Consider the following 25,721-nt stretch of genomic DNA (forward strand, 5'->3'; position numbering starts at 1 on the left):
GGGATAGCCTCCTGTTAAAACCGGTCCCAGCCTCCCTTTTGCATTCTTTGGATACAAAGGAGCCATGTTCTCTCTCTTCTGGATCTGTCCTCTGCGGTTAAGCAGATGGTACGCGGTGCAGATGCACACCTCTCTTCCAGCAGAGTGTGGCTGGCCACCTCGGCACATGTCACAACAGTGTCAGGATTGCTGCTAGTCCTGTCAGTCCCATCACCTGACTGTGCCAGGTTCTTAGGCCCTGTTTGGAGTCTTCCCCCACAGATCTCTCATGACAGGCATAGACTTCTCAATGGTCTACTCGGCACTTTTGACCTTTTTCTCTTCTGTATTTCTGCCACTTAGGAGTCAGAGTCAGAAGCAAAGGTAGATGGAGAGACTGCATCGGACAGTGAGAGCCGGGCAGAATCCGCACCCCTGCCAGTCTCTGCAGATGATACCCCGGAGGTCCTCAATAGGGCCCTTTCCAACTTGTCTTCAAGGTAACCTGGCTTAATGATGCAGGTGCTTGTTGGGGGCTTTGCACCATGTCCAAGTGCCCTGGAAGAGCCTGCAGAGAGCCCGTGGTCTTGCAGAGTAGGCCCGCTGTCTTGCCTCAGCCTCCCATGCCACTGCTTCAGGCTCCATTGAGTGTAATCTAGTGCTTAGCAGTGGCAGTGAGCACAGTGACCAGGAGGGGAGGGCAACCAAGGCTGGAAGGATCTGGCCCCGGAAGGGTGCTTCAGACTGGACTAGGAAGTGCAGTCCAAAGAGGAAGAGGGGACAGGAGGGATGGAGGTGGGTGAGGTCAGCTGACACTGCACAGCACAGGAAACCAGCCTTGGGTTTGCGATTAATGGGCAGGCTGCTTTTCACTGAGGAGTCCATGTTTCCAGTTCAGAGTTTAGTTTCTCTCACATCCTTTGTGAACAGTTCCTTAAATTCTCCAGGAAGAACTGGGAAACATCTTAACCTAGGTGAATCTAGTGTTAAAACTTTTGGCCCTTGAGAACCTGGTTCTTTTAACACAGCTATGTGAGTAGATCAAAAACACATTATAAGACCCCAAAGCATTATCTCAGTGTTCCTATGTGTGCCTCCAGCTGTCCCCTTGGGAGTCTGAATTGTGCAGTGGTTAAGGGCGTGGACTTTGCAGCCAGACCCCTGGATTCAGATCCCAGCTTTACTGTTTGCCAGCTGTTTGACCTGTGCCTCCATTTCCTCATCTGTAAAAGCGAAGTGTGTTGAGGATTGAAGGAGTTAATATATGTAAAGTCCTCATAAAATTACCTTACTCAGGCCGGGTACGGTGGCTCACGCCTGTAATTCCAGCACTTTGGGAGGCCGAGGCAGGTGGATCAGGAGGTCAGGAGATCGAGACCACGGTGAAACCCCGTCTCTACTAAAAATACAAAAAAATTAGCTGGGCGTGGTGGCAGGCGCCTGTAGTCCCAGCTACTCGGGAGGCTGAAGCAAGAGAATGGCATGAACCTGGGCGGAGCTTGCAGTGAGCTGAGGTTGTGCCACTGCACTCCAACCTGGGCTACAGAGGAAACTCTGTCTCAAAAAAAAAAAAAATTATGCGTATTTGTGGTAGCTGTTATTATCATTGCATAATGTTACTATTATTCCCATAATTATTCAGGGCAGTGCAGTGTAGGATCCTGCTGCCGGAAAAAAATATTTTTTTTTTCAGATAGTCAGCTGTAGAAACCATCCAAGTGGATACAGAAGCAGAGGGCACTACATTTCCCTTGGTTTTTTTGTTTGTGTTTTGCCTGATACCTTCTTTAAGATACAAGCTAGGTTTATTTTTTGCCAAGTTTGGTTGTGACTTAGGCATTGGTACTAGTGGTCCTGCTCCTGCCAGCATGTGGCTGGTGCTTCCGTCACGGTGAATCTGGAAAGGACTGAGCTCAGGGCCCTCATCTCAGGAAGATCCATATCCCTTGAGTTTGTGCATTTGTTTTTTTCTGGGCTCCTAACTGGTGTTTTCTCCTTCCCCTACTCTCTGACCTAGATGGAAGAACTGGTGGGTGAGAGGCATCCTGACTTTGGCCATGATTGCATTTTTCTTCATCATCATTTACCTGGGACCAATGGTTTTGATGATAATCGTAAGTGCCATTTCACACTATTTTAGTTTTCCCTTCAGTTTTTGCTGCAGGCCCGGTTGTCTTAAGTGCGAGGTGTTGGGTTGGTTGTAGGAATTGACGGGGGTCCAGGCTCCTCAGAAAACCTCTGCCATAGAACATCTGTGACTTCCCACTTCTCAGTAGCCACCTGGAGGGTCATTGGTGTAGGCTGGTTGTTTATGGTTGAAGATGTCTCAGTGTCTTTTCTTTTAAAAAACTGACTTTATTGCCTGTGATCCCAGCACTTTGTGAGGCTGAGATGGGCAGATCACGAGGTCAGGAGTTTGAGACCAGCCTGACCAACATGGTGAAACCCTGTCTCTACTAAAAATACAAAAATTAGCCATGCGTGGTGGCACGCGCCTGTAATCCCAGCTACTCGGGGCTGAGGCAGGAGAATCACTTGAACCTGGGAGGCAGAGGTTGCAGTGAGCCGAAATCATGCCACTGCACTCCATCCTGGGCGACAGAGTGAGACTCCATCTCAAAACAAACAAACAAACAAAACTGACTTTATTATTCCAACTCTGTAAACTTTTACCCTGGGCATATCTCTATATGTCTCCTGGTTTCGTTTCCTGTTTTCCTGGGGCCTCCCTTCTGGGCTTAGAGCTTTTATTAAGGAAATCCCAGTCCACAGAGCTGCTCTGTCTGTCTTCCCACTGTCCTGGACAGGGTCAGGTGACCATCAGCTGCATGTGAGCAAAGCATTTGACTTTGAATACTTGAGACTTTTCAAGTATTCAGAGTCAAAAGGAGAGTGGATTGGTTGAATCCTGGGAGGTTCTAGAATAAAAAGTTAAAAAGGAGGTTTTAGAATAAAGTTAATTGAGGGTCAGGCATGGCGGCTCACGCCTATAATCCCAGCACTTTGAGAGGCCAAGGCGGGAGGATCGCTTGAGCCCAGGAGTTCGAGACCAGCCTGGGAAAGAAGGTGAAACCTCGTCTCTACTTAAAAAAAAAAATCCTTTTGGCTGGGTGCGGTGGCTCACGCCTGTAATCCTACCACTTTGGGAGGCTGAGGCAGGTGGATTGCTTGAGCCCAGGAGTTCAAGACCAGCCTGGGCAACACGGTGAAACCCTGTCTTAAAAAAAAAAAAAGTTAATTGAAACATCAGGGTGTGTATTTTATTGTGAGTGGAAAATTGGATCTACTCCCTATGACATAGAGGGCTACATTGCTCTGTGGGAAGGTATGAGAGAGGAAGGAGGAGGGAAGCAGAACCACTGGAGGCCCGATATTTTTCTTAAGTATAATGGGTTTTCTGGAAGGCTCATGACCTGTTGGTTTCCATTTCCAAAAATCATAAGAATTGGGGTGTCAGTGAATGTTTTGTGTCCCGCAGGTGATGTGCGTTCAGATTAAGTGTTTCCATGAGATAATCACTATTGGCTACAACGTCTACCACTCGTATGATCTGCCCTGGTTCAGGACCCTCAGCTGGTAAGCTCTCCGGCCCCACAGAGGCTTTTAGAATTTGGATGATGTGCTTTGTGGCAGGTACTTACAGTGACGGTGGGTATTTCTATCACTCGCTATAGAAATAAATGCTGCAGAGGCAGTTATCATGTTAGGTCATACAAAGTTTCATGAAGAAAATGGTATTTGAGCAATAAGTGAAGAAATGGGTAAGAGAATGTTAGGAGAATGTTAAGAGAATGTTAAGAGAAAAAGGCAGGAGAAAAGAGGTGATTGCCACAGACTCGCACAGTGCCTTTGAGACCTGAGTATTTCATAGGCCAGACTGTGTGGTTGGCCTTGCAGGAGTCTTATAGTTACTTGAAGTCTGGAATCTTCCTGAGAAGAAACCAGATGGGCTGCATTCTGTGACTGTGTTTGCCTCGCTATTTGGATTCCTTAAACTCTGCATGATGATCCCGTTTTTCTAGATCAGTATATTTTTCATGCCGTCATATCTCAGCATCCCACTAGAGTTGTCTGGAAGTTGTTAGGTTCTGCTGCCGGCTTTGCTTGTTATCCTTGGAACTTGGTTTCCTTATCTCTAAGACAGATGGTTGAGACTTACTGGTTTCCAGACTGTGGTGTTTGAGCCCTACTTCATCAGAGGTGTTTTGAGTGCCAGAGTGGGCAGGAGTGAGACTGAATGCATGGGATCTGGGCTCCGCTGGGAAAGTTGGCTTTCTCCGTTTCCTGGGAAAGGATTCAGCTTTCTTAAAGCAAAAAGAAAAACCTGTAGCACATGTCTGAGACCCCTTTCTGATCTGAAACTCTGCTTTATTGGCCGTAGTATTCTCAGGTGGTGACTTTTGAGCAGAGCACTGCACCATGCTGAGAGGACCTGGGGCAAATGTGGACCTTCTCACCCCACTGTGCAGGGATACAGGGGTTGAAGCCATGACTTAGCCGGCTGGAGAGCAGTGGTTTTTGCCCCAGCAACCTGGTCACTGTCAAGGAAGCCGATGTGCTCAGATGTAGGCTGGGCACCCCCTTCCTGAGGTGTTTCCTGTCACCCAACAGACAGGCTGCCTCCCAGCCTCCAGATGGAATTGTGATTGCCACCTGGCTTAAGATGCAGGTCCCTTTTGTGGCTGTTCTTTAGCTGGAAAGCAGTGTTTTGCATTTTGTTAACATACTCAGGAGGCCTGACTCCTGGCTGTGGTCACTTTACAAAGAAAGTTTTTTCCATGTAACAGAAAAGAAACCCAGTATGGGAGTTTTTGTACTTCATAATTTAAAAAAAAGAATGGGAAAGAAAAGCTCTCCACTTTCTTCTCTATCTCAGGATCCTTGCTGGGGGTTTACAGTGATGGCTGCATGGTCCCATACTCAGCAGTACTGTGGAGGCTGCAAGGGATGGCTTCTCTTCTCATGAACGCCAGTTGAGGAGAGAGAATACACAAGTGAAGAGTTAACGCTAATGGAAGGTCTGTTTGTCAGAGCCAGGCTTCAGAGAGGCAGATGCATCATTAATTGCTTAGTCAGATAATCACATATTACTTGCTATAGAAATAAATGCAGGGGAGGCAGATGTCATGTTAGGTCATGCAAAGTTTTATGAATAAAATGGCATTTGAGCAAGGAGTGAAAAAATGGAGAAGCAAAGAGAATGTCAGGAGCAGGAAAAAGGCAGGAGAACAGCAGACAGGTGTGGCAAAGCTGGAAGAAACCATTTTGATAGGAGTGAAGGAGTTCCTGTTGGGAAGAGTGGAAACGAGACTGGGGAAGCAGGATGAGGCGTGTTTTTGTAGGTCATATGGTTCAAGGATCCCTCAGTTAGGTATGGGAATGCTACAAAAGGGGCAAAAACGGAGTCTCAAGTTTGGGAGAAATGGAGAGTGAATGAAAGCTGCTGTCTGTTTCTAGATAAATTTCTCACCTACGGTGTCACCAGAGAGCAGGAAACCATGGTCTGCCTGTTGCTCTGTGAGCTGTCCTGGGGGACTCAAGGGTGGGGGGTATTCTGCTGCCCTCTGTCCCTTCCTCTGGGATGTCTGACTGCCTTGCTGTGAAGGCAAGGGTGCTCCCCACGGCAATGACCTGTCTTCATTTACAGGTACTTTCTCCTGTGTGTAAACTATTTCTTCTATGGTGAGACAGTGACGGATTACTTCTTCACCCTGGTCCAGAGAGAAGAGCCTTTGCGGATTCTCAGTAAATACCACCGGTTCATTTCCTTTACTCTCTATCTAATAGGTATGCATTAAGCAGTTCAGCATTTCTTGTGTCTGTATTGTTTTTGTATGTCTGTCAGGTAGGAATTGGGGAATTTCTTAGTTAGTGTACAGTTTTGTGACATTAACTGTGACCATGCAGGGGAGCAGAGCTGATGCTCTATGTTAAGCTGTAGCAGCTGTTTCCTTTTTTTTTTTTTTTGAGCCAGGGTCTCACTCTGTCACCCAGGCCGGAGTGCAGTGGCACCATCTCAGCTGACTGCAACCTCCACCTCCCAAGTTCAAGCGATCCTCCCACCTCAGGTCCCGAAGTAGCTGGGACTACAGGTGCCTGCTACCATGCCCAGCTAATTTTTGTATTTTTAGTAGAGACTGAGTTTCGCCATGTTGGCCAGGCTGGTTCCGAACTCCTGAGTTTAACTTATCCGCCTGCCTTGGCCTCCCAAAGTGCTGGGATTACAGGTGGGAGCCACCACGCCCGGCCTTGTAGGAGCTCTTTTAAGAGAAGCAGAGTGTAGGGGCAGGACTGTGGCCTGTGCCACCTGCCCCTGTGTTTCAGCCACCATTGAGGAACAGCACAGCATGGTCCTGTCCTGACTCTCCTGTTGGCAAAGATTCTGCAGTGGGACCGAAACAAAAATCATCTAGGAACTTACCATCTTTAGGGGAGTCATTTTAGGAGACCGCCTTGGGTGACATTGTAGCATGGTGGAAATTTTACTGGATTTGGGCTTAGACTCTGCAACCTCAGGGGGAGCTAGGAACATAATATTTCTGAGTCTCAGCTCTTTTGTAATCTAGAGCTAAAACTGCAGGGTTACTGCGAGGATTAAATCAAATACATTAAAACTTCACAAACATTAAAGCGTTATATTAATATAAATTCAGCTAAGGCCACGTACTAATTCTAATAATGCTGATAGTTTTTCATAGCTACCTTCAAAGCTAGTTTGAGGTGCATGAAAAATTTGTTCTGACCTCCATGTCAATCTGACCTATTTTTGATCAGCTTGATAGCAATACTTCTGTGAATGACACCTGACTATTAAAATATAAAATCTGCAAAGGGGTCTGCTGCCATTGAGGATATTCAGAGAGTATGCTGCAGACCCCGAAAGCAGCCTTCCACAGTGGGAGGTAAGGGGTCTGGAAAAGCGACATGCTTATTTCTGGGCAGAACTGCTTTTGAGGATCTCCGCATATTTATGGGTAAAGGTTCCTTTCCTTCCTGGAGAAGGGGTCTGCGGACATGCTGTGCTACCATCTAGGTCACTGTGAGAGAGATAAAAAGGTGGTCTTGACCCTATACCATGTGGATCCCTCTTCTCCCAGCCCTATGAATACTAGGACAGGTATTGGCAAACTTTTTTTTTTTTTTACGGGGAAGCAAGTTTATTAAGAAAGTAAAGGAATAAAAGAATGGCTACCCCTTAGAGCAGCCCCGAGGGCTGCTGGTTGCCCATTTTTATGGTTATTTCTTGATTATATGCTAAACAAAGGGTGGATTATTCATGTTTCCCTTTTTTAGATCATATAGGGTAATTTCCTGATGTTGCCATGGCATTTGTAAACTGCCATGGCAGTGATTGGAGTGTAGCAATGAGGACAAGCAGAGGTCATTCTCATTGCTATCTTGATTTTGGAGGGGTTTGGCCAGCTTCTTTACTGCAATTGTTTTCTCAGCAAGGTCTTTGACCTGTATCTTGTGTGACCTCCTATCTCATCCTGTGACTTAGAATACCTAACCGTCTGGGAATGCAGACCCTGTAGATCTCAGCCTCATTTTACCCAGCTCCTATTCAGGATGGAGTTGCTCTAGCTCAAATGCCTCTGACATTTCCCCCATCACTTTTATAAGAGAACCCTTAATCCTAAGGGTTGCAGAGGGACGAAGATCCATCCTCTGTAACTTCTTCAGGCTGATTAGGGGCAATGATATTCCTGCCTACCTATCGAGGTCTCTTGTATTCAGGGTAGAGAGGAGCTCAGTCAGAAAGTGTCAGTATGGTTAGGGCCATTCACAGCTCGGACACAAAGTGGTATCTGGAAGATTTTGTAAGTGTTTAAGAGAACATTGAGTAAGCTTATCCTGCATTCCTACACAAATAGTACAACTATTCCATATCAGTAAAGCAAAATAAGCAAAACTATCCCAAGTAAACTAAAGAAGGCTTTCCATGAACTGGGTAATTGTTGGAACCAAGCTGATACGGGGTCGGTAGCTGATTGCAATATGTTCCCAGAATTAGAATACTGATTCAGATTTTTACATCACCAATCCCTCTTGTTTCTTCTGAGCTGCAGCCAGAGATCACTGGTTGGTTCACAGGAACAAGCAGTCTAAATTGCAGAAAAAAACCAAAGTCAGCCAATCAGTGCTGCAGTCTATTTCCTTTGGGTTGGGGGTCTCCTCAGTATTGTCCCTTTGGGGTTCACCAGAAAGATGTTACCAGAAAGGGGTCCAGACCCAGACCCCAAGAGAGTGTTATTGGATCTCATACAAGAAGGAGTTTGGGGCGAGTCTGTGGAGGAAAGTGAAAGCAAGTCTATTAAGAAAGTAAAGGAATAAAAGAATTGCTACTCTGTAGGCACAACAGGCAGCAAACTTTTTATTAAAGTTCCAAACAGTAAATATTTTAAGCTTTGGGGACCATAGGGTCTCTTGCAGTTACAGTCATGCATCGTTTAACCATGGGCTACGTTCTCGGAAATGCATTGTTGTCATTTTGTCATTGCGCGAACATCGTAGAGTGTACTTATACAGACCTAGATGGTATAGCCTCCTACACACCTAGGCTATAATGTGTAGTCTATTTCTCTTAGAGTACAAACCTGTACAGCATGTTACCTTACTAAATAAATACTGTAGGCAATTATAACACAATGGTAAGTATTTGTGTATCTAAACATAGAAAAGGTACTATATGGTAATTAGTAAATCTTACGGTATTATAATCTATGGGTATTATAACCTTAGGGAACTGTTGTTGTGTATGTGGTGTGTTGTTGACGAGAACCTCGTTGTTCAGAGCATGACTGTACTCAGTTCTGCTGAGTTGTAGCTTGAAAGCAGCCATAGACAATATGTAAACAAATGGACATAACTGTGTTTGAATAAAACTTTATTTATAAAAACAAGCCGCTGGCCTGACCACTGTTTGCTGGCCCATGTTCTAGGAATAAAACATTCCTATCTGATGAACCATGTTCTAAGTTTAGTGTGGTCTGCATGATTATAAAATATTGCCTTCCTTTTACTGTTTGGGAGGAGTTATTTTTTCCTTGTGACTGTTTATCTGGGTAATGTTTTTCTCCCCTGGGCTTTGACATTGTGCACTGGTTAGCTGCTGCGAATAAATTAGCCAAAGAACCACTTAACATAGCTAAAGGAGGGCAAAGATAAATGCAGAACATAATTCATTTTTCTTTTCTCCTCCCACCTCAAACTAGGATTCTGCATGTTTGTACTGAGTCTGGTCAAGAAGCATTATCGACTGCAGTTCTACATGGTAAAGGAAATGCATGCGTGTGTGTCAGAATTCTTGATTTAAATGAAGTTTTCCAGGAACTCAACAAGCCTTTCATGCTTTCTGTGACAAATCAAAACTCAGGAACATGGTCTGATATGTATGCACCTAGAGCATGAAGGAAGAATGCCCATTTAGGTTTAATGGCTCCACATTGACTTAGACCCAGTCACTGTTACTTATGCCTTAAGCAGCCTCTCCACTAGGACCCTGAGGTGGGCTCCAGAGAAGGCACAAGCTGAAGCTTCAGACACTGCCCACAGATGTCCTGTCTGGTACATCACTTGCTACCACTTATTCCCTGACTCACTAGAGAACAGCTCCTCTCTGAGTGCTCCAGGTGCTCAATAACTACTAAGAAAATGAAAAATACCCAGGCTTTCAGAGCGTGGGAGAGCTCACTCACTAGTGGGCTGTGGGGGACAAAGTAGTACTCTCAGAAGCCTGATCTTACCCGTTCACTTTCAATAAGTCAGATACAAAAGCAGATACTTTTCCTACCTGCTTCTCAGCAGTTTTCTATTTGGTATTGATTGTTCTTTGAAGTTACTTTCAAGGTAAACTGGTAAGTAGTGTTTATTTTTCTTCTTTTTGCAGTTTGGCTGGACCCATGTGACATTGCTGATTGTTGTAACACAGTCACATCTTGTTATCCACAACCTATTTGAAGGAATGATCTGGTGAGAATTGGGAGTTGGATTTTCCCTTTTATTTTGTGGGTGTTTCTCATGTACAGATACCCCCCTCTAAGCCAGTGGCCCTCACCTTGAGCCACATCAGAATCCTCTGCAGGGTTCATTATAACACAGATTGCTGGACCCCACCCCTGACTTTTTGATTCATTAGATCTGGGGTAGGCTTGAGAATTTGAATTTCTGGTACATTCCTGGGTGGTGCTTATATTGCTGGACAGGACCTATGCTCTGAGAACCACTGTTCTAGACTAATAGGTACAGGAATATTTAAAGACTCAAAGACAATGCAACATGTATGGCAACAGATTTGAAAACCTAGAGGAAATATTCATGATTTCCTGGCAAAATATATATTAAAAGTCATGAAGAAGAAAACGTGAATAGATCAGTAACTCTAAATGAGCTTTGAAAATTATGTAAGATTCCATATCTGGAAAGAGAAACAGGACCAAATGGGTTAACAGCTGAGTTTTATCTAACCTTTATACCAAAGCCAATGAGGAGAGAGAAGCAGGAATGATAAACCCATTTCTGCTACGATTATAGATAAATAATTCTAAATAAAATACTAACAAATAGAATCTGGCAGTGTGTCAAGGGAATAATATGCAAATACCGAGTGGATTTTATTCCAAAAATGCAGTGGTTTCATCTATCAGCATTGATAGAAATCACTGGCCAACTGAAACAGCTAGGTGATCTTAGTGAAAAGGTTAAAGGGCGGGCGCGGTGGCTCACGCCTGTAACCCAACACTTTTGGAGGCCAAGGTAGGCGGATCACGAGGTCAGGAGTTGAAGACCAGCCTGGGCAACATAGTGAAATCCCCGTCTCTACTAAAAATACAAAAAAATAGCTGGTGTGGTGGCGTGGCAGGTGCCTGTAATCCCAGCTATTCCGGAGGCTGAGGCAGGAGAATCACTTAACCTGGGGGTGGAGGTTGCAGTGAGCCGAGATTGTGTCACTGCACTCCAGCCTGGGCAACAGAGAGAGACTCTGTCTCAAAAACAAAAACAAAAACAAACAAAACCTGTAATCAAAGAACTTTTAAAAAAGCGTCAGTGTCAGAGAGTGGAGAGTGAGGAGAGAGAGAACAAGTGTGGAAACCACCTCTTTCATAGTGAGGATGACTGGATCAGCAGGGGAGTGGGCAGAGAGGAAATCTAGCTGTGCGTGTTGGGGTTTCACACTCAAATACAGTCCTGGGGAAAGATAGGGCCAACTAGAGCTAGTAATAAACAGCAAGAAAAGTCAGTAAATAATGAAAGAGTCATTAAAGCATACTATTTAGAACTGGGGAGATAACCACTAGAAAAATAAAAATTAGAAACGATTAGAAGTGGTTATTTTTGGGAATGGAGATAGGGATGGGAGAAAGAAGGAAAACTTTTTGTTCCTTTTACAATTAAATTTCTCTCATTGTTTACGTATATTTCTTTATCATGAAAAAAGGACAGATGACCTTTTAGTTTGCAACCTCCACTTATTCAGTAGTCATTCAGTAAACACTTGAATATGTACTCTGTGCTAGGTACTAGGTATGACTTTTTTGGTATTTTTTATGTTTTTAACTTACTCCTTAATGGGTTACCAGAATTTTATGGGTGATTTTGGTGCTGGAATTTAAGAATGGCACTATTTTGTGTACTTTTGAGGTACTGTCACCTTGCTTGAGTTGATCCTTACTTTGGTTCATTTCTAGGTTCATTGTCCCCATATCTTGTGTGATCTGTAATGACATCATGGCCTATATGTTTGGCTTTTTCTTTGGTCGGACCCCACTCATCAAGGTAAATGGATTACCCTAATGTGAAATACCACTGTGAGGGGAGGGTGGTGCTCTCAATGTGAGTAGATCAGCCTAGCAGACAGAAGAAATCTAGCTGTGTTGTATTGTGGCCATGTCTTCATGTCTTCCTGGAGAAAGGCCAAAGGAAAACACTGACAACTGATTTAAAAAAAAAAAAAAGATAATAAAGAAAATAGGCTGGGTGTGGTGGCTCACGCCTGTAATCCTAGCACTATGGGATGCTGAGGCAGGAGGATTGCTTGAGGCCAGGTGTTCAAAACCAGCCTGGGGAACATAGTGAGGCCTTGCCTTTACTAAAATATTTAAAAATTAGCCAGGCATGGTGGTAGCATGCACCTGTAGTCCCAGCTCCTTGGGAGGCTGAGATGGGAGGATCTCTTGAGCCCAGGAGGTTGAGGCTTCAAGGAGCTGTGATAGTGCCACTACACTCCAGCCTGGGTGATGGGGCAAGATCGTGTCTTGAAAAAAGAAAGGAAAATATTTTTACAGATTTATATAATCTTTTTTGGGGACACATTTTTTGGGACTTTGATCTGGATTTGAGTGTAGTCACTTAATTAGTATATCGTTTTCTAATATAAAACTATTCGAATGACTGATTGAAACAGAAAGGGAACCAAAGGGAGGATATAAGATAGGGAACAAGGAAACCATATTTGGGGGAGCTTTAGAAGGTGACATGGTTAAGAGAATGGGGTTTTATGAAAGAAAGGTTCTTAACAAGTAATCATTGTTCCCAAAGCTGTAGTTATCAAAACACCCTTTGCTGAGAACTTGCTCTCTGTCCACAGCTGTCCCCGAAGAAGACCTGGGAAGGCTTCATTGGGGGCTTCTTTGCTACTGTGGTGTTTGGCCTTCTGGTAGGTGGTGGCTTTCAGCTGTATGAGGGATTGGGTGGACAGAGGCCTCACACCACCTTCTAAGGCCTGTCCAGAGCTGGAGAGTGTCTTTGGAGGCCAGGACTGTCCTGCTGAATGGCAACCTTGCCCTGAAGAGGGCCACTGGCCATGCCAGCCATCCACCAGCTTTCAGGCAGGGTGCTAGCAGTTGGAGAGCACCTTCTATGCCCTCTCGCGCCCAGGCATGGTGACATCAGCAGGTAGCCTTCTTGTCAGGCATTTGATGTTCCAAGGTCAGGGTGAGGGCACCCAAGGGAAGATGAGATACACAGCTTTTCTCCTATGTGTGCCTTGCCCAGAGGTGGGTGATTTTCCTGCCCTTTCCAGAGCACCATTCTCTGCTTCTGACCCTTGGGCCAGTCCTCCTTCTTCAGCACTGTCTGGCTGCCCTTCAGTGCTCACCGCCCAGCTTTGTTGCTTTCCAGCCTTGTTCCTCCTGAGATCTGCCTCTCACTGTGCCCCTTCCCCATGGCCTCTCTCCAGTTATCACTGACTTCAGAGATCTTGAGGAAAGTGGTCCTAGCTCCCCAAATGGGGAGAGTCTTCTTGTAGTTCTTTGCCCCAGTCCCTTCAGGTTTTCCCAGATTCTTTCGGGGCCTGGGTGTTTGGGTTCCTGTGTGTAACCTTGGTGGGTCATGAGCCTCTTTTTTTTTTTTTTTAATTGAAGTAAAATATGTATGGTAAAACATGAACCTCTAAGCACATAGCTCGCAGTTAGCAGGGTACTAGGCACCCTGAGGAACATGGCCAAACCAGGTGCCTGTGTCTGGGCTGGATGGTTGGAACTTACCTCCTTGCCGGTCTCTCTGTTATTCCTCCTCAGCTGTCCTATGTGATGTCCGGGTACAGATGCTTTGTCTGCCCTGTGGAGTACAACAACGACACCAACAGCTTCACTGTGGACTGTGAGCCCTCGGACCTGTTTCGCCTGCAGGAGTACAACATTCCTGGGGTGATCCAGTCAGTCATTGGCTGGGTATGTGCCACTCACAGGGGGTGAGCGGCCTCCATGGACAGTGGCTACAAAGAGAGATCCCCCTCCATCACCTGCCCTCTGAAAAAAGCTAGCTTCCTCCTTCCCAAAGCTGTAAGCCCCAGGATGAAGGAGAATTGCTCACGCCAGGTCAGGGTATGGGCAGGACACCTTTCCCCCAACATCAGATTGTTTAGACCAGTGGTTTTCAAAGTGTGTTCTGTGGATCCCTGGAGGGCCCTGGGATCCTTTTAGTTGCGGGGGTAGGGTGGGGGGTCTGTGAGGTCACAACTGTTTCATAATTAGACTATGACATTATTTTCCTTTTTCAATGTGTTGACATTTGCTGTGATAACAGCGCAAAAGCAGCAGTGGTTAAAACTGCGTTAAGACAGTGGGTTCCTCATGCCACACACTCACAGTACAAACAGGCCAGTTCTTCTAATGAATGTCTATGAAATAGTAAAGTTACTAATTTTGTTAAATCTTGACCTTTGTACACACACCTTTTTAATACTCTCTACTGAAATGGAAAGTATGTGTAAAACATTTCTGCTAAGTACTGTAGTACAATGCTTGCCTAAAGGGAAAGCATGTGTGCAGTTGTTTGAGTTGTGAGCTGAATTAGCTGCTTTTTTCTAGAAAAGAAAGTAAATTTTACTTGGAAAGAACCAACAAATTATAATTTTTCAGACTTGGGTATTTGGCAGACATTTTTCTTGAAAAGGATGAAGTGAGCCTATCACTTTAAAGAAAACAACTGAGGCTAGGCACAGTGGCTCACACCTGAAATCCCAGCACTTTGGAAGGCCGAGGCAGGCGGATCTCTTGAGGTCAGGAGTTCCAGACCAGCCTGGGTAACATGGCGAAACCCCGTCTCTACTAAAAATACAAAAAAATTAGCTGGGGGTGGTGGCATGTGCCTGTAATCCCAGCTACCAGCTACTCAGGAGGTTGAGTTGCTTGAACCCAGGAGGCGGAGGATGCAGTGAGCCAAGATCGCACCACTGCACTCCAGCCTGGGTGACAGAGTGAGACTGTCTCAAAAAAAAAAAAAAAAGAAAAAAGAAAAAAAAGAAAAATGACTGACAGTAATTGTTACCAAGGATAAAATTTGGCTTTCAAATGAAAATTAGAATTTTGGAAAGCTTAACCTGCCAGTGTGAACTTGACAGCTTCCTAATACTTAAAAGCCTTTTCTGATGAGGTCTGTGATGATTCTTAACGTACGTGTGTGTGTGTGTGTGTGTGTGTGTGTGTGTGTGGATCACATGAGAAAAAACACAAACATATTTGACACGGTATAATGAAATGTGTCTACATTTGGAAGATTTACATAACTCAGTGAACCATTATTTTCTAAATGGCTGATGCATGGTGTTATATAGTCATGCATGGGTAAAAGATCCATTCAAGTATAAGATAGACCAATGGATTTTAATGTAAGAGAGAACAAAGTCCATTGATAGAATTCTAGATTCCATATCACACCTAATATTCAAGAAATGACTACTTGTCAAGCTCTGGTGTAGTGTCAGAGAATACCCAAAACCATCTGAGGCTACGACTAAAATACTCTTTTCAACTATGTATCTGCGTATGGCTGGATTTTCTTTATATACTTCCACCAAAACAGCATGTTGCAACAGATTGAATGCAGAATATTTTAATGTTTTCCACTAACTTAGATATTAGAAATTTACAAAATGGGAAAAATTCACTCCTTTTATTGATTTAAAACCTACATATATATAATTAGTTTCATAAAGAGTTACGAGGTTGGATGTCTTGGTCTGTCTAGTGTTGATATAACAGAACACTTGGGGCTGGGTAATTTACAAAGAAAAAAGGTTTACTTAGCTTGTTTCTGCAGGCTGAGAAGTGTGAGAAGTGTGGCATTGGCTGCTGCCTGGCTTCTGGTGAGGGCTTTTTATGCTGCATTGTAACATGGCGGAGAAGGTCAAAGGTGGAAGCAGACACATGCAAAGAGGCAAAACCAGGGGCTTCATCACTTCATAACAACCCATTCCCTCGGGATGCCAGTGCTAATCTAGTCTCTTGACAGAACTCACTACTAGGAGAAAGGCACCAAGCCATTCATGAGGGATTTGCCCCTGTGACCCAAACACCTCCCACTAGGCATCACCTCCCAGTGAGGCCACAATGAGGATCAAATTTCAACATGAGTTGACAACTCAAACCGTAACACTGGGCATGTATGCACCTAAACTTTTACTTCATTTACTCTTCTCAGAAAACGGTCCGGATGTACCCCTTCCAGATTCACAGCATCGCTCTCTCCACCTTTGCCTCGCTCATTGGCCCCTTTGGAGGATTCTTCGCAAGTGGATTCAAACGAGCCTTTAAAATCAAAGTAGGAAAACCGTCTTACGTTCCTCTCATCTCACTCCCTCACCCATCTTCTGCCTTTCTCCCCCTTCCCTGCCCCCTCCAAAATACTAGGCTGTACACCCTGGCATTTAATGTGTGATCTTGACCCATGCACTGAATTTAGGTGAGTTAATTAATAACAATATTTTCAGGAAAATGCAATCGTTGTTTTTCAGTTTATTTTTTAAATATATCTTTCTTCAAAAGAACATTTTGGGCCAGGCAGTGGCTCATGTCTGTAACCCCAGCACTTCAAGAGGCCAAGGCGGGAGGATCACTTGAGGCTCGGAGTTAGAAAGTAGCCTGAGCAACATAGCAAGACTCCTGTCTTTATTAAGTAAATGAAATAAGAACATTTTGTAATGCAATAAAATTGTGTCCTAATATAGCCTCACCATTAGATTTAATACTTCCCACCTTCTATTGCCCTCAGCTACTCAGGACAGAAGCCTGACATTGGGGTGGGACCATTAGGCTGGGATTGGTCAGTGGCTGAGCCCAAGTTCATCCATCCTTCCCCTGCCTCTAACAGGACTTTGCCAATACCATTCCTGGCCATGGAGGCATCATGGATCGCTTTGACTGCCAGTATCTGATGGCCACCTTTGTCAATGTATACATCGCCAGTTTTATCAGGTATAGTACCTTTCCATCTGAACCAAGTTGGTGGATTTTTAAGTACGGTGCAATTCTAGAATTTTAGCAGCATCTAAGTTCCAGTGAAAAGCATCCCAAATAATGCAGTTTTCAGTTGTTGCTGCTTACAGATTTTCTGAGGCCTCCTGTCATCTGTTAATAGATAACTCTCTGATCCAGACATCAGAGCAGCCACTCAGATAATCAGGCCCTGGAAGCTTCCGGGCCCTAGCTCAGTGCTGTTTCTTCACATTCTGTTCCAGAGGCCCTAACCCAAGCAAACTGATTCAGCAGTTCCTGACTTTACGGCCAGATCAGCAGCTCCACATCTTCAACACGCTGCGGTCTCATCTGATCGACAAGGGGATGCTGACATCCACCACAGAGGACAAGTAGGGGCCACCCAGGGCCAGGAGAACAGGAACAGAACTGAGCAGGGGCAGGTCTCCAAGGCAAGCCCAGCTGGTGTGACTTAGACAATGACGAGGCTTCAACTCACTGTCTTTTTTTTTTTTTTTTTTTTTGGGAGGGTATTTTTTATTTGTGGGTTCAAAAAATCTGTATATACAGTCTATGTGTTTAGAATTTGTGTTGTAAGTAAACTACAGCTTTGAGTTGGAAAGAAGTCACGGGTTGTAAAACCATTTGGATTTTTTTAAAACAAAAGTATTAATAATCTGGAAGACAGTGTTGCCCAGGTCAGGAGTGTTTTCTTGGTGGTTCCAGCCCCCATCAATTGAACTGTTTCTGGGCTCAGTCAGACACAGACATTCATCTGTGTCTGACCAAATCAGGGGACTTCCCCACCTGTGGTGGGAGGCACAGCTTAGATGTTTTGTACACCTGGTCTTTTCTAGAAATCCCTGCTTGGAGCTGCAGAAGGGTTGCCTTCTGTAGGTCGGAGGAATGGAGGCTTACTAACCAGGTAAGCCTTCTATGCATCCACACCAAAATCCTGCAGAATGTAAGTAAGCTCTGCTTTATAAGATGGGTTCACCTTCATCGCAGACTGAAAGTTTCAGTTTTTATTTTTTTCAGAAAGCACGAAAAATTATTTATAATAGTCTGGAGAAAAAACACACTGTAATATTTCAAGTGTATGCAGTAGAATGTACTGTAACTGAGCCCTTTCCCACATGTCTAGGCTCCAATGTCTCCTGTAGGTCCACCTAACTGTGTGTTTTCAGGGACAATGCCATCCATGTTTGTGCCGTAGACTTGCTGCTGCGGAATTCTTTCTGGGGACTTTCTCATCGGACAGGGAGCAGAGGGCTTCTCGTTCATGCACCCTTTGCCTGAACACCCATGTAGCTGCTGTGTTGTGTATATATTACTCTTAAGAGGAGTGTGTGTGTCTGTGTTTGTTTTAAAAGTCACTTATTTCTTACAGTGATTTCAATTGCACCATGACTTCTTCACTAAAACCACAAAGTCCTGCTTAAAACTATGGAAAACCTAACCTGATTAGAGGCTTGACTATTTTGAAGATTAAATGCACACTTTTTATATAATGTGACCAGTTTAAATGTAGTTTGTATTGTACTGGGGGACCTTTTGTTGTTGTTGTTTGCTTAAACTGTGATTTTTTTCCCCTCCCTAATTTCAGGGGTGAGATTGACTTTGGGAAGACAGATTAGTTCTTTGTCAGGCCAACAAGTGATGGAGTGCGGGAGAGAGAACTTGGCGCCCAAATATATCAAACTATTCCGTGCCGTGGCTGTTTTCATTGCCAACGAGGGTGTAATGATTTGCTTCTGCACCTTGGTCTAGTGCTGGTTTGTGGTGTTTTTGTTTGTAAATTGGCCTCACTGCCTCCCTGAAAGTGCACAGTCAGCCCAGGTCTCTAGAGTTTCCAGCAGAGGATGGAGCCCTCAGGATGTTTCAGCTCACACATCCTTGAGTGACTTCCCATATGTGTGTGGGGCTGAAGCGGCTTCTTTCCGCTGAACTTTTATTTCCATTTCAGCCTCGTGGCTTTTCTTATTCAGGTCCAAGGCCCCTTAAAAACAAAACATATTATTGCAAGGGGTTTCATTTCAGTATTGGCTGTGTCACTGGCAGGATGCATCACTCTCCAGGGCCTCTTTTTCGGAGCTACTCCCAATTCCACTCTTCTGTGATTCTGGCTGAGCAAGTTCATGCCGGTAGAGGCTCATTGAGTGAGGTCCTGGGCACCCCCCAAACAGGAAGTGTTTTCAGGCCCTTACATGCTTATCCTTAAGGTGAGTAGGTATCTCAGCAGCACACCCGAACAGTAAAGGTGATCAGTAATGAAACTGTAGTTTTCAGATTGAAGAATGAACCTGGATCACCAAACTAGATACCGAAAGGGCTCCTCATTTGTCTCTTTTGTCCCATTGTGGGCATATGGTGGGCTCCTTGAGAGGAGGGAATCTCAGCTGGGGCCTGGCTGCAGAGACCTGCTCTTGAATAGGGCTGCCTTTGGGATCAGGGAGCCGAGCATACTGGGCAAGGCTCATGTTCCTTTGTGGAAGTGGTCACTTGGTGGGGGTGGGGTGGGGAAGGGGGGTCCTAGGAAGCTGAAGCTGAGTGCGCACTAGAGCTGCTAGCAGGCAGGCCAGAGGGTCAGCTTGTGTTTTATTTTCTGATTTCTCCTGCATGCTTTCTGGAGATGAGGATTTTTTGTCAGGTAGCTAGGAGAGCACTGCCACCTTGTGTCCATATAGCACAATGTTTCTCTTTCCTATTCACAGACAAGATTCAAGAAACCATTTTTACGTGTGTACATTCAAATCTTCATGAATGGCATCACTTGCTTTAGACCCATTTTTTTTTATTGGTCAGAAATAAAATGTGACTGCAACTGTGTGCCCTCCCTTGTCGTGAATTCCCTGTTTATCACTTCCATGCATGGTTTTACGCTTCTCATTTGTTTATGTATTCATGAATACTGCATAGTCCTGATTCAGAGACTTTTGCTTTGCTTTCCAACTTGTATCCCTACATTCTCACAACAGCCTTCTTACCTCGGGTGAGAGTCATGAGCACCTTACCAGGCAGGGAGCTTCCCCAGGATAGCGTGGTGGAGTCAGGACTCACTCCATCCTGCACTTTACCCACAGGACACCTGGAGGGTCCCCCAGCTCTGCTTGCTTTTGTGAACGTCGTGTGAGTACACCGAGGTGTTGCAGCTTTCCTTCCCTCTAGCTCAGGAGCCCTGGCCTGAGCCAGGTTGGAGCTTAAATTGCTGTTGGCTCCTGCCTGGTGGAACAAGGGGGTCATAGAAACCAGGGCTGATGGGCACCCCCCAGCCCCTGGGAGCTCTGCTCATGACCGCTCACAGAGTACCGAGTCTTTGCCTTTTGTGTGTGCGCATGCTGCCCTCTTGACTGCTTTTAGTATTCAAAAAGGTTCCATTTATGTTTTACTCCTGAAAGTGAAACCCTCTTAGGCAACTTGTTTCATATTCTGGGCATTTTAGTAGCTACAGTATTTTGCATTTAAAATGTAATTACTCTTAGTATTGTACAGCCCTATAATGTATGAGAACTAGTTTCACATCCTTTGAAACTAATCTCTTTCATTGGGGAGGATATAACTTTTGACTTTACACAGATGGACTTTGAATCCATTTTTATAGAATTTTTTTCCACTGTAACTTGACCTATATTATGCAAGAAAATCCCAAAAATATGTTTTAAGGGAGACTACACAGACCTTGTGATTTGGTCTGAGCTAGTTGCTGAGTTGACTGGAGCCTTATTTGAATGGATCTTTGAGTTGAGATCTTCACACTGTCAGTGAGCCCTTGGCTCAGCCCTTGTCACCTGTTTGTATGGGGACCATGTTTCCCAAAGCTCAGGTTCATCTCCGCTATTGACAGAGTCGGGTAGTGGGAGAGTATAAGTGACTTGAGACAGAGTGTCCTTGCTCAGAAAACTGTGAAGCAGGGGCCTTGTTAGTTACAAAGCCAGCCCTAGATGCATGTCCACGGGGGTAGATTTTCATCACCCTACTAAATGTGGTATGTCACTGCTGAAGCCTTTCCCTGTTTTAGTAATATCTTAGGCACTATTGTCTTTTGTCTTCCAGAGTAACATATCTGGGCCCACCTTTCTTGCACACTGTGATTATGTGCTAAGAAAAGGGTGGAGTCGGGAGGACAATTTCACTTGAACAGGTTTCTGTTCTTCTGAGGTCAGGGTGGGGAGGATGTCCAGGTGACTTTTATGGACACATTGCAAGACAGTAAGCCGCGGATGGACTCTCACTAGTGCTTTGGAACACTGGACTCCAAAGAGCAGGTGGAACAAACTCTGGCCTCCTGAAGATGATGGCTAATACTCGGGCAGAGCCCCGTATTCTTCCCTGACTTGGTCAAAACAAACTTCCTTTTCCCTTGATCACCCTCCACGCAGTTGCCCAGCTTCCAGTTTTTAAAGAGATGAACAGCTCTCACTTCCTGACTCAGTTTCTCTTGTTGGGTGGGGGCCTTGTGCCACAACCTGCATGGGGTGCTAGGGTTTAAACCCAGTGGTCACGAAGGATTCTTATCTCAGGGCTCTGCCTGGCCCACCTTCTCTTGGGCCTGGACTGTCCTTATCCACATCCCTGCAGAAGGTGGGCCCTATTCTCAGAAGAGTCCTGGCTGCTGTTGCCATCTGAATGCGCCCTTCCCTTTCAGGTTGACCAGCAGTGGCCTTACCTGGCCTCTCAGGTGGATGGAGGCTGTTCTCATCTGGGGCTGTCTCTTGATTAAGGCTGTCACCTGTTTGTATGGGGACCATGTTTCCCAATGCACTTTGAGTGCAGTTTAGGAGGTATCCTTTGGATGCTGAAGTGTTGGGATTTTGAGGACATGCGGATGATTTATGAGAATAGAGGGGCAGAGTTTGTGAAGTCCAGGGTTTTTTGTCCAGTGGGTTTCAAATTTGTTGGCTGTTTAAAGACCCTGTCTCCTCCCCAACCCTCCCCTTCCTTTTCCCATCAAATGCCTACCTACTGAGGTGCCTTCTCTTTTTATTCTTGAGCCAATGAGATATCAGTGTGTTTATTAATAAGGATTGCAATAGTATAGTGCTTAATATGTGCCAGGCATAGTGCTAAGGGTTTACATATGTTATCCCTTTTAATCCAGAAAACAACCTGTGATTAGGTATTGTTATCTCCATTTTATAGATGAGGAAACTGAGGCAGTGTGACTGAGGCCGAGAGCAGTGGTTAAGACAGACTTTGGGATCAAATCACCCTAGGTGCGGGCAGGTTTCTAGGCTGCTCTAAGCTTCTACCTTGAAGGCAGTTGGGTCTGATAATAGTACCTTCTTCCTGGGGTGGTTGTGAGGATATAACGAGGTAATGCATGTAAGCATTTAGTACCATGCCTGGCACATAGTAAGCACTCAATAAATGGTAGTTACTTTTGTTGAGCTCAGCTGGTAGTTTGACCTCCATTGGTGCAATGCCAGAGATGGGATTGTCAGCCACCACACTGCCACCACCCTGCACACAGTCTGGGTCCCTCCGAGAGAAGCACGCCAACCCTAACATCCCCTACAGCATCTTGGTGCTTCACACACCATTTAGGAGGCCACTCTAACGAGGCAGGAGGACATGGGGGTGTGCAGAAGTTCTGTTCTTAGTGAGAATGGCTGGCCTGAGAATCCAGCTCACCTCCTCTGCCCACAGTCTGGACTGCTTGTGGGAAGGCCATCTCCTCCTGTCTGGTGGTACCTCCACTCTGGGCAGGGAGGGCCTGTCTGTGACTCGCTCTGGACCCCACTTCCCACTCTGGCCAAGGGCTGTCTTCTGTGCACATAGCTCAGGAGCCTGCAGCAGTTCCCTGTATGGGTGGATGTCCTCAGGGGCCAAGAAGAGAAGAATGGGGACAACAGAAACCTGCTTTGTAGGGGATTATGTAGACTAAAAGCCTAGAAGTTCTGCCCACATCCTTATGACGCAGCCAATCTGGAGCTTCATGTTTCCTTCTAAAAGTAGTAACCGGGTAGAAGTGGGTGACCCATTGAGGACACATGATGTGAGGTATTTCTGCCAGATTCTAGGTTAGCAAAGACTCAATTGGGTGACTCATGAATGAAGGGAGAACAGGCACAGGACTTAATGAAAAGAGTTTCTTGAACTTAGTTTTCTGAATGGGGGTGGGGAGTTGGGGCACGTGTGTGTAAGGGGAGGCTGCCTCACTTTGAAGGAATGGTGTTGGCTAACAGGATCCATGAAATTCCTAGGTCAGTTGAATAATAACTGAACTACTGGTTTGACTGTGGATTATTTCCTGGGTATTAGTGGGACCCAACAGCACATTGCTATTAATAGTATGGAAATAATGGTCCCTCTGTTTCATTGAATTGCTGAAGTAATGATAATGCCATGAACCAGGAGAAGATGGTTGTGGGGGTTTCTAGGAAGCAGCTGCTGTGACAGGCCAATCCCAGGCTTGCCCCCGAGCCCTCCTGTCCTTCTGGGTTTGTGTTTGCCTTGCCTGGTGCTTCCTCCCTCATTGTGTTGAATAGACCTAGGCAGCCTTGTATCCATAGAAAGCGTCCACTGCGCGGCCGGGTAGGGGGGTGTGGTAAGGGCCCTCTGGAAATCAAGCAGAGAATGCCCTTGCAGTGGTCTCCCGGGCATTGGGCAGGGCCTAGCCTTTTGCAGCCCCCAGAGGACCTTGCCTGCATAAAGCACTCAGAAGGGTTAGCCACCTGGTGATTTTGTCTCTAGTGAAACTGTGTTTGCCGATAATCATCCACATAGCCACCTCTGTCCTCGCAGTTTGGATGCCTTTTTTTGCCACCTGCGCTAGGTTCTTGTACTGCTTATGCTGGCTTTTCTTAAAGGAACAGCAGAGTAGAAAAGAGGTTGAGAATGTTTTCTAGCAGGCAGAATGTGCATACATGTTTTCATGAGTGTCCTTTGGGTGCTGTTTCTTTTAAATCCTCCGTGTACAGGGCTCTGGCCTTTAGTAAACTGTTTTACTGTCTTACGTCATGCTGACTGGGTGCTAGGGGCTGATTACAAAGGGGAAGAGTTGAACAGACATCAGGGGCCGATGAAACCAAAGGACTAGGAGTCAGGAGAACAAGTCAGGGATTAGGAGACAGCGGTTTGGTTTATTGTTATCCAGCTGGAGGACTCCTAGGGGCAGCAGCAGGAGGAATACCAGGGCCACTGAGGGGCCAGGAGTCTCACAGTGGAGGGCAGACTCTAACAGATGCCAGCTGAACGCTCACTGGCCCTGGATGTCATATGAGTTGGGGACCAGAAATCTGGGCTCAGAGAACCCGTCCAGGGAGATTTGAAGCCATGGGTTATCTTCTAGAGTTGATACTGATAATATATTTTAATTTTTATTGATGTTTAATACCTTCTGAAACAGGAGGGTAAGATCAGATGGGAAGCCCCTCTGTTGAAGGATCTTGGGAACCTTGGTGTTTTTTTTGTTTGTTTGTTTGTTTTTGATCGAGCTGTGGACATCCTTCTTAATTCGATTCTGAGGATTTGTTTCACTAAAAAGTTCCCAAACACAGAAAGGGCCTCCCCACCTGCTTTGGGGAGCTGTCTGTGCTGGGAGTGCCAGGCATCCCATGGGACCCATCACTGCCAGTGTCTGTGCCTCCCAGAGGTCAGCCCTGTGTCTGCCCTGGCTCTGTCTCCTCTGTGACAGGGCAGAGCATTTCTGGTCAGTTTCTCCATGGTGCCCCCCGCCCCTTTGTAAAGTGGATGGACACGATGGAATTAAGTTGTCTCACCCTGATAGCCTGGGTGTTGATATTCACTTTACCCGCACTCAGACACAGGCGACCTTGAAGCAGTTCTCGGTGTGTAGAGTCCACGTGACAGTCCCCACAGCCTCCCCAGATAGCTGTGTGCCTGTGCGCTACTGCTGTGCCGTTTTCCCAACTTGGCGTTTCACTAAATGCAGCTGATCTCTCTCTCTGTGCACTCGTGATCCATGTTGAACAATACATGTAGGTTCTTTTTCCACGCAATGTAAGAACATGATATACTGTACGTTGGAAAGCATTTACCTTATTTATATACCTGAATGTTCCTACTACACAAATAAACATATATTAAATTCTAGATCATGTGTGGTTTTTGATGGTGGGGGTGGCGGAAGGCCAGGGGTGTGGACGTTTGGTTGCTTGTGTGGAGCCAGCATTACTTCCCAGGATGCTGCTGACCACCGCTTGCTTCTAGAGACTCCCTCTGTCCTTGGCCTTGGCAACCTGCCCCCCCCGGCTTTCCTCTTGCCCTTGGTTGCTCCTCCTCGGTCTTCTTTCTGGGTGTCTCTTTTCTGGGCCATCCCTTGGGTGGTGGCATTCTGCCTGAGGCTCTCTTTCGCCCACTGAATTCTCCCCTCTAGGTGTTCCCACCCCCTCCCAGGATCCTGATCACCACCCTCATTTCAACACTTCCCAAGTCCATGTCTCTAGCCCAAGTGGGCCTGCATTTCCAGCTGCCTGTGAGGCCTCTCACACAGACTTTGCATGATAAAACCCAAACCTATGACCCATGTCCTGAGTCCTGTGTTCTCTAACTACCCATGTGTTCTGTCACACAAGCCAGTAGCTGGAGTGATCTCATCAGTCACCCAAGCCTGCCCGTTCTGCCTTCCAAACATCCTCGGAATCATCCTTACTGCCAGCCTTCTGGGCCAGGCCCCATCTCCTGCCAGGATTTCTAAGGCAGCCTCTAGCCCTCTCCCTACAGCCTGGCCACCTCTCTAATCCATTTCTTGCATGATAGCTGGGATGAGCTCTCTGCTTGGAACGCTTTGGGTCTTGAGGTTAAAGTTCAGACTTGGTAACAAGGCTTCTGGGGCCATCTGTGAGCTGGCCAGTGCCTGACCCACGCATTCGGGCCCTGCCTTCACAGCCACAGCTGCCGCTTGTCCTTCCTTGTTCCAGGTGTGCGCCTGTCCCGGGCCCTGGCGTGTGCTGTTTCCTCTGCCCAGTTTTTTTCCTTTCCCAGCTCTTCGTCAGCCTGCCTAACTCCTCTTTTCCTAGCAGTTCTCACCGTCAACAGCACTTCCTTGGGGAGGCCTTATGTTGTCTCCTCACTGTGTGTCTCCTG

The 25,721-nt window shown here is 45.8% G+C and overlaps 1 protein-coding gene across 2 annotated transcripts in view; it reads left to right on the forward strand.

Annotated features, from left to right (window-relative positions):
• CDS2 (CDP-diacylglycerol synthase 2) overlaps positions 1-24,728 on the forward strand; it is a 71,233-nt gene extending 46,505 nt beyond the window's left edge. For both annotated transcript variants that reach the window (XM_003821346.4, XM_008974811.4), the window contains exons 2-13: positions 343-479; positions 1,997-2,093; positions 3,458-3,555; positions 5,627-5,766; positions 9,195-9,253; positions 9,869-9,951; positions 11,667-11,754; positions 12,566-12,634; positions 13,497-13,649; positions 15,901-16,020; positions 16,570-16,673; positions 16,937-24,728. In XM_003821346.4, the coding sequence (XP_003821394.3) occupies positions 343-479; positions 1,997-2,093; positions 3,458-3,555; positions 5,627-5,766; positions 9,195-9,253; positions 9,869-9,951; positions 11,667-11,754; positions 12,566-12,634; positions 13,497-13,649; positions 15,901-16,020; positions 16,570-16,673; positions 16,937-17,069 (1,281 nt within the window). In that variant the 3' untranslated portion in view covers positions 17,070-24,728. The remainder of the gene's footprint in view (positions 1-342; positions 480-1,996; positions 2,094-3,457; positions 3,556-5,626; positions 5,767-9,194; positions 9,254-9,868; positions 9,952-11,666; positions 11,755-12,565; positions 12,635-13,496; positions 13,650-15,900; positions 16,021-16,569; positions 16,674-16,936) is intronic.
• Positions 24,729-25,721: the final 993 nt, after the last annotated feature.

This window comes from Pan paniscus, chromosome 21 (genome assembly GCF_029289425.2).
Source record: "Pan paniscus chromosome 21, NHGRI_mPanPan1-v2.0_pri, whole genome shotgun sequence".
Taxonomy (NCBI): domain Eukaryota; kingdom Metazoa; phylum Chordata; class Mammalia; order Primates; family Hominidae; genus Pan; species Pan paniscus.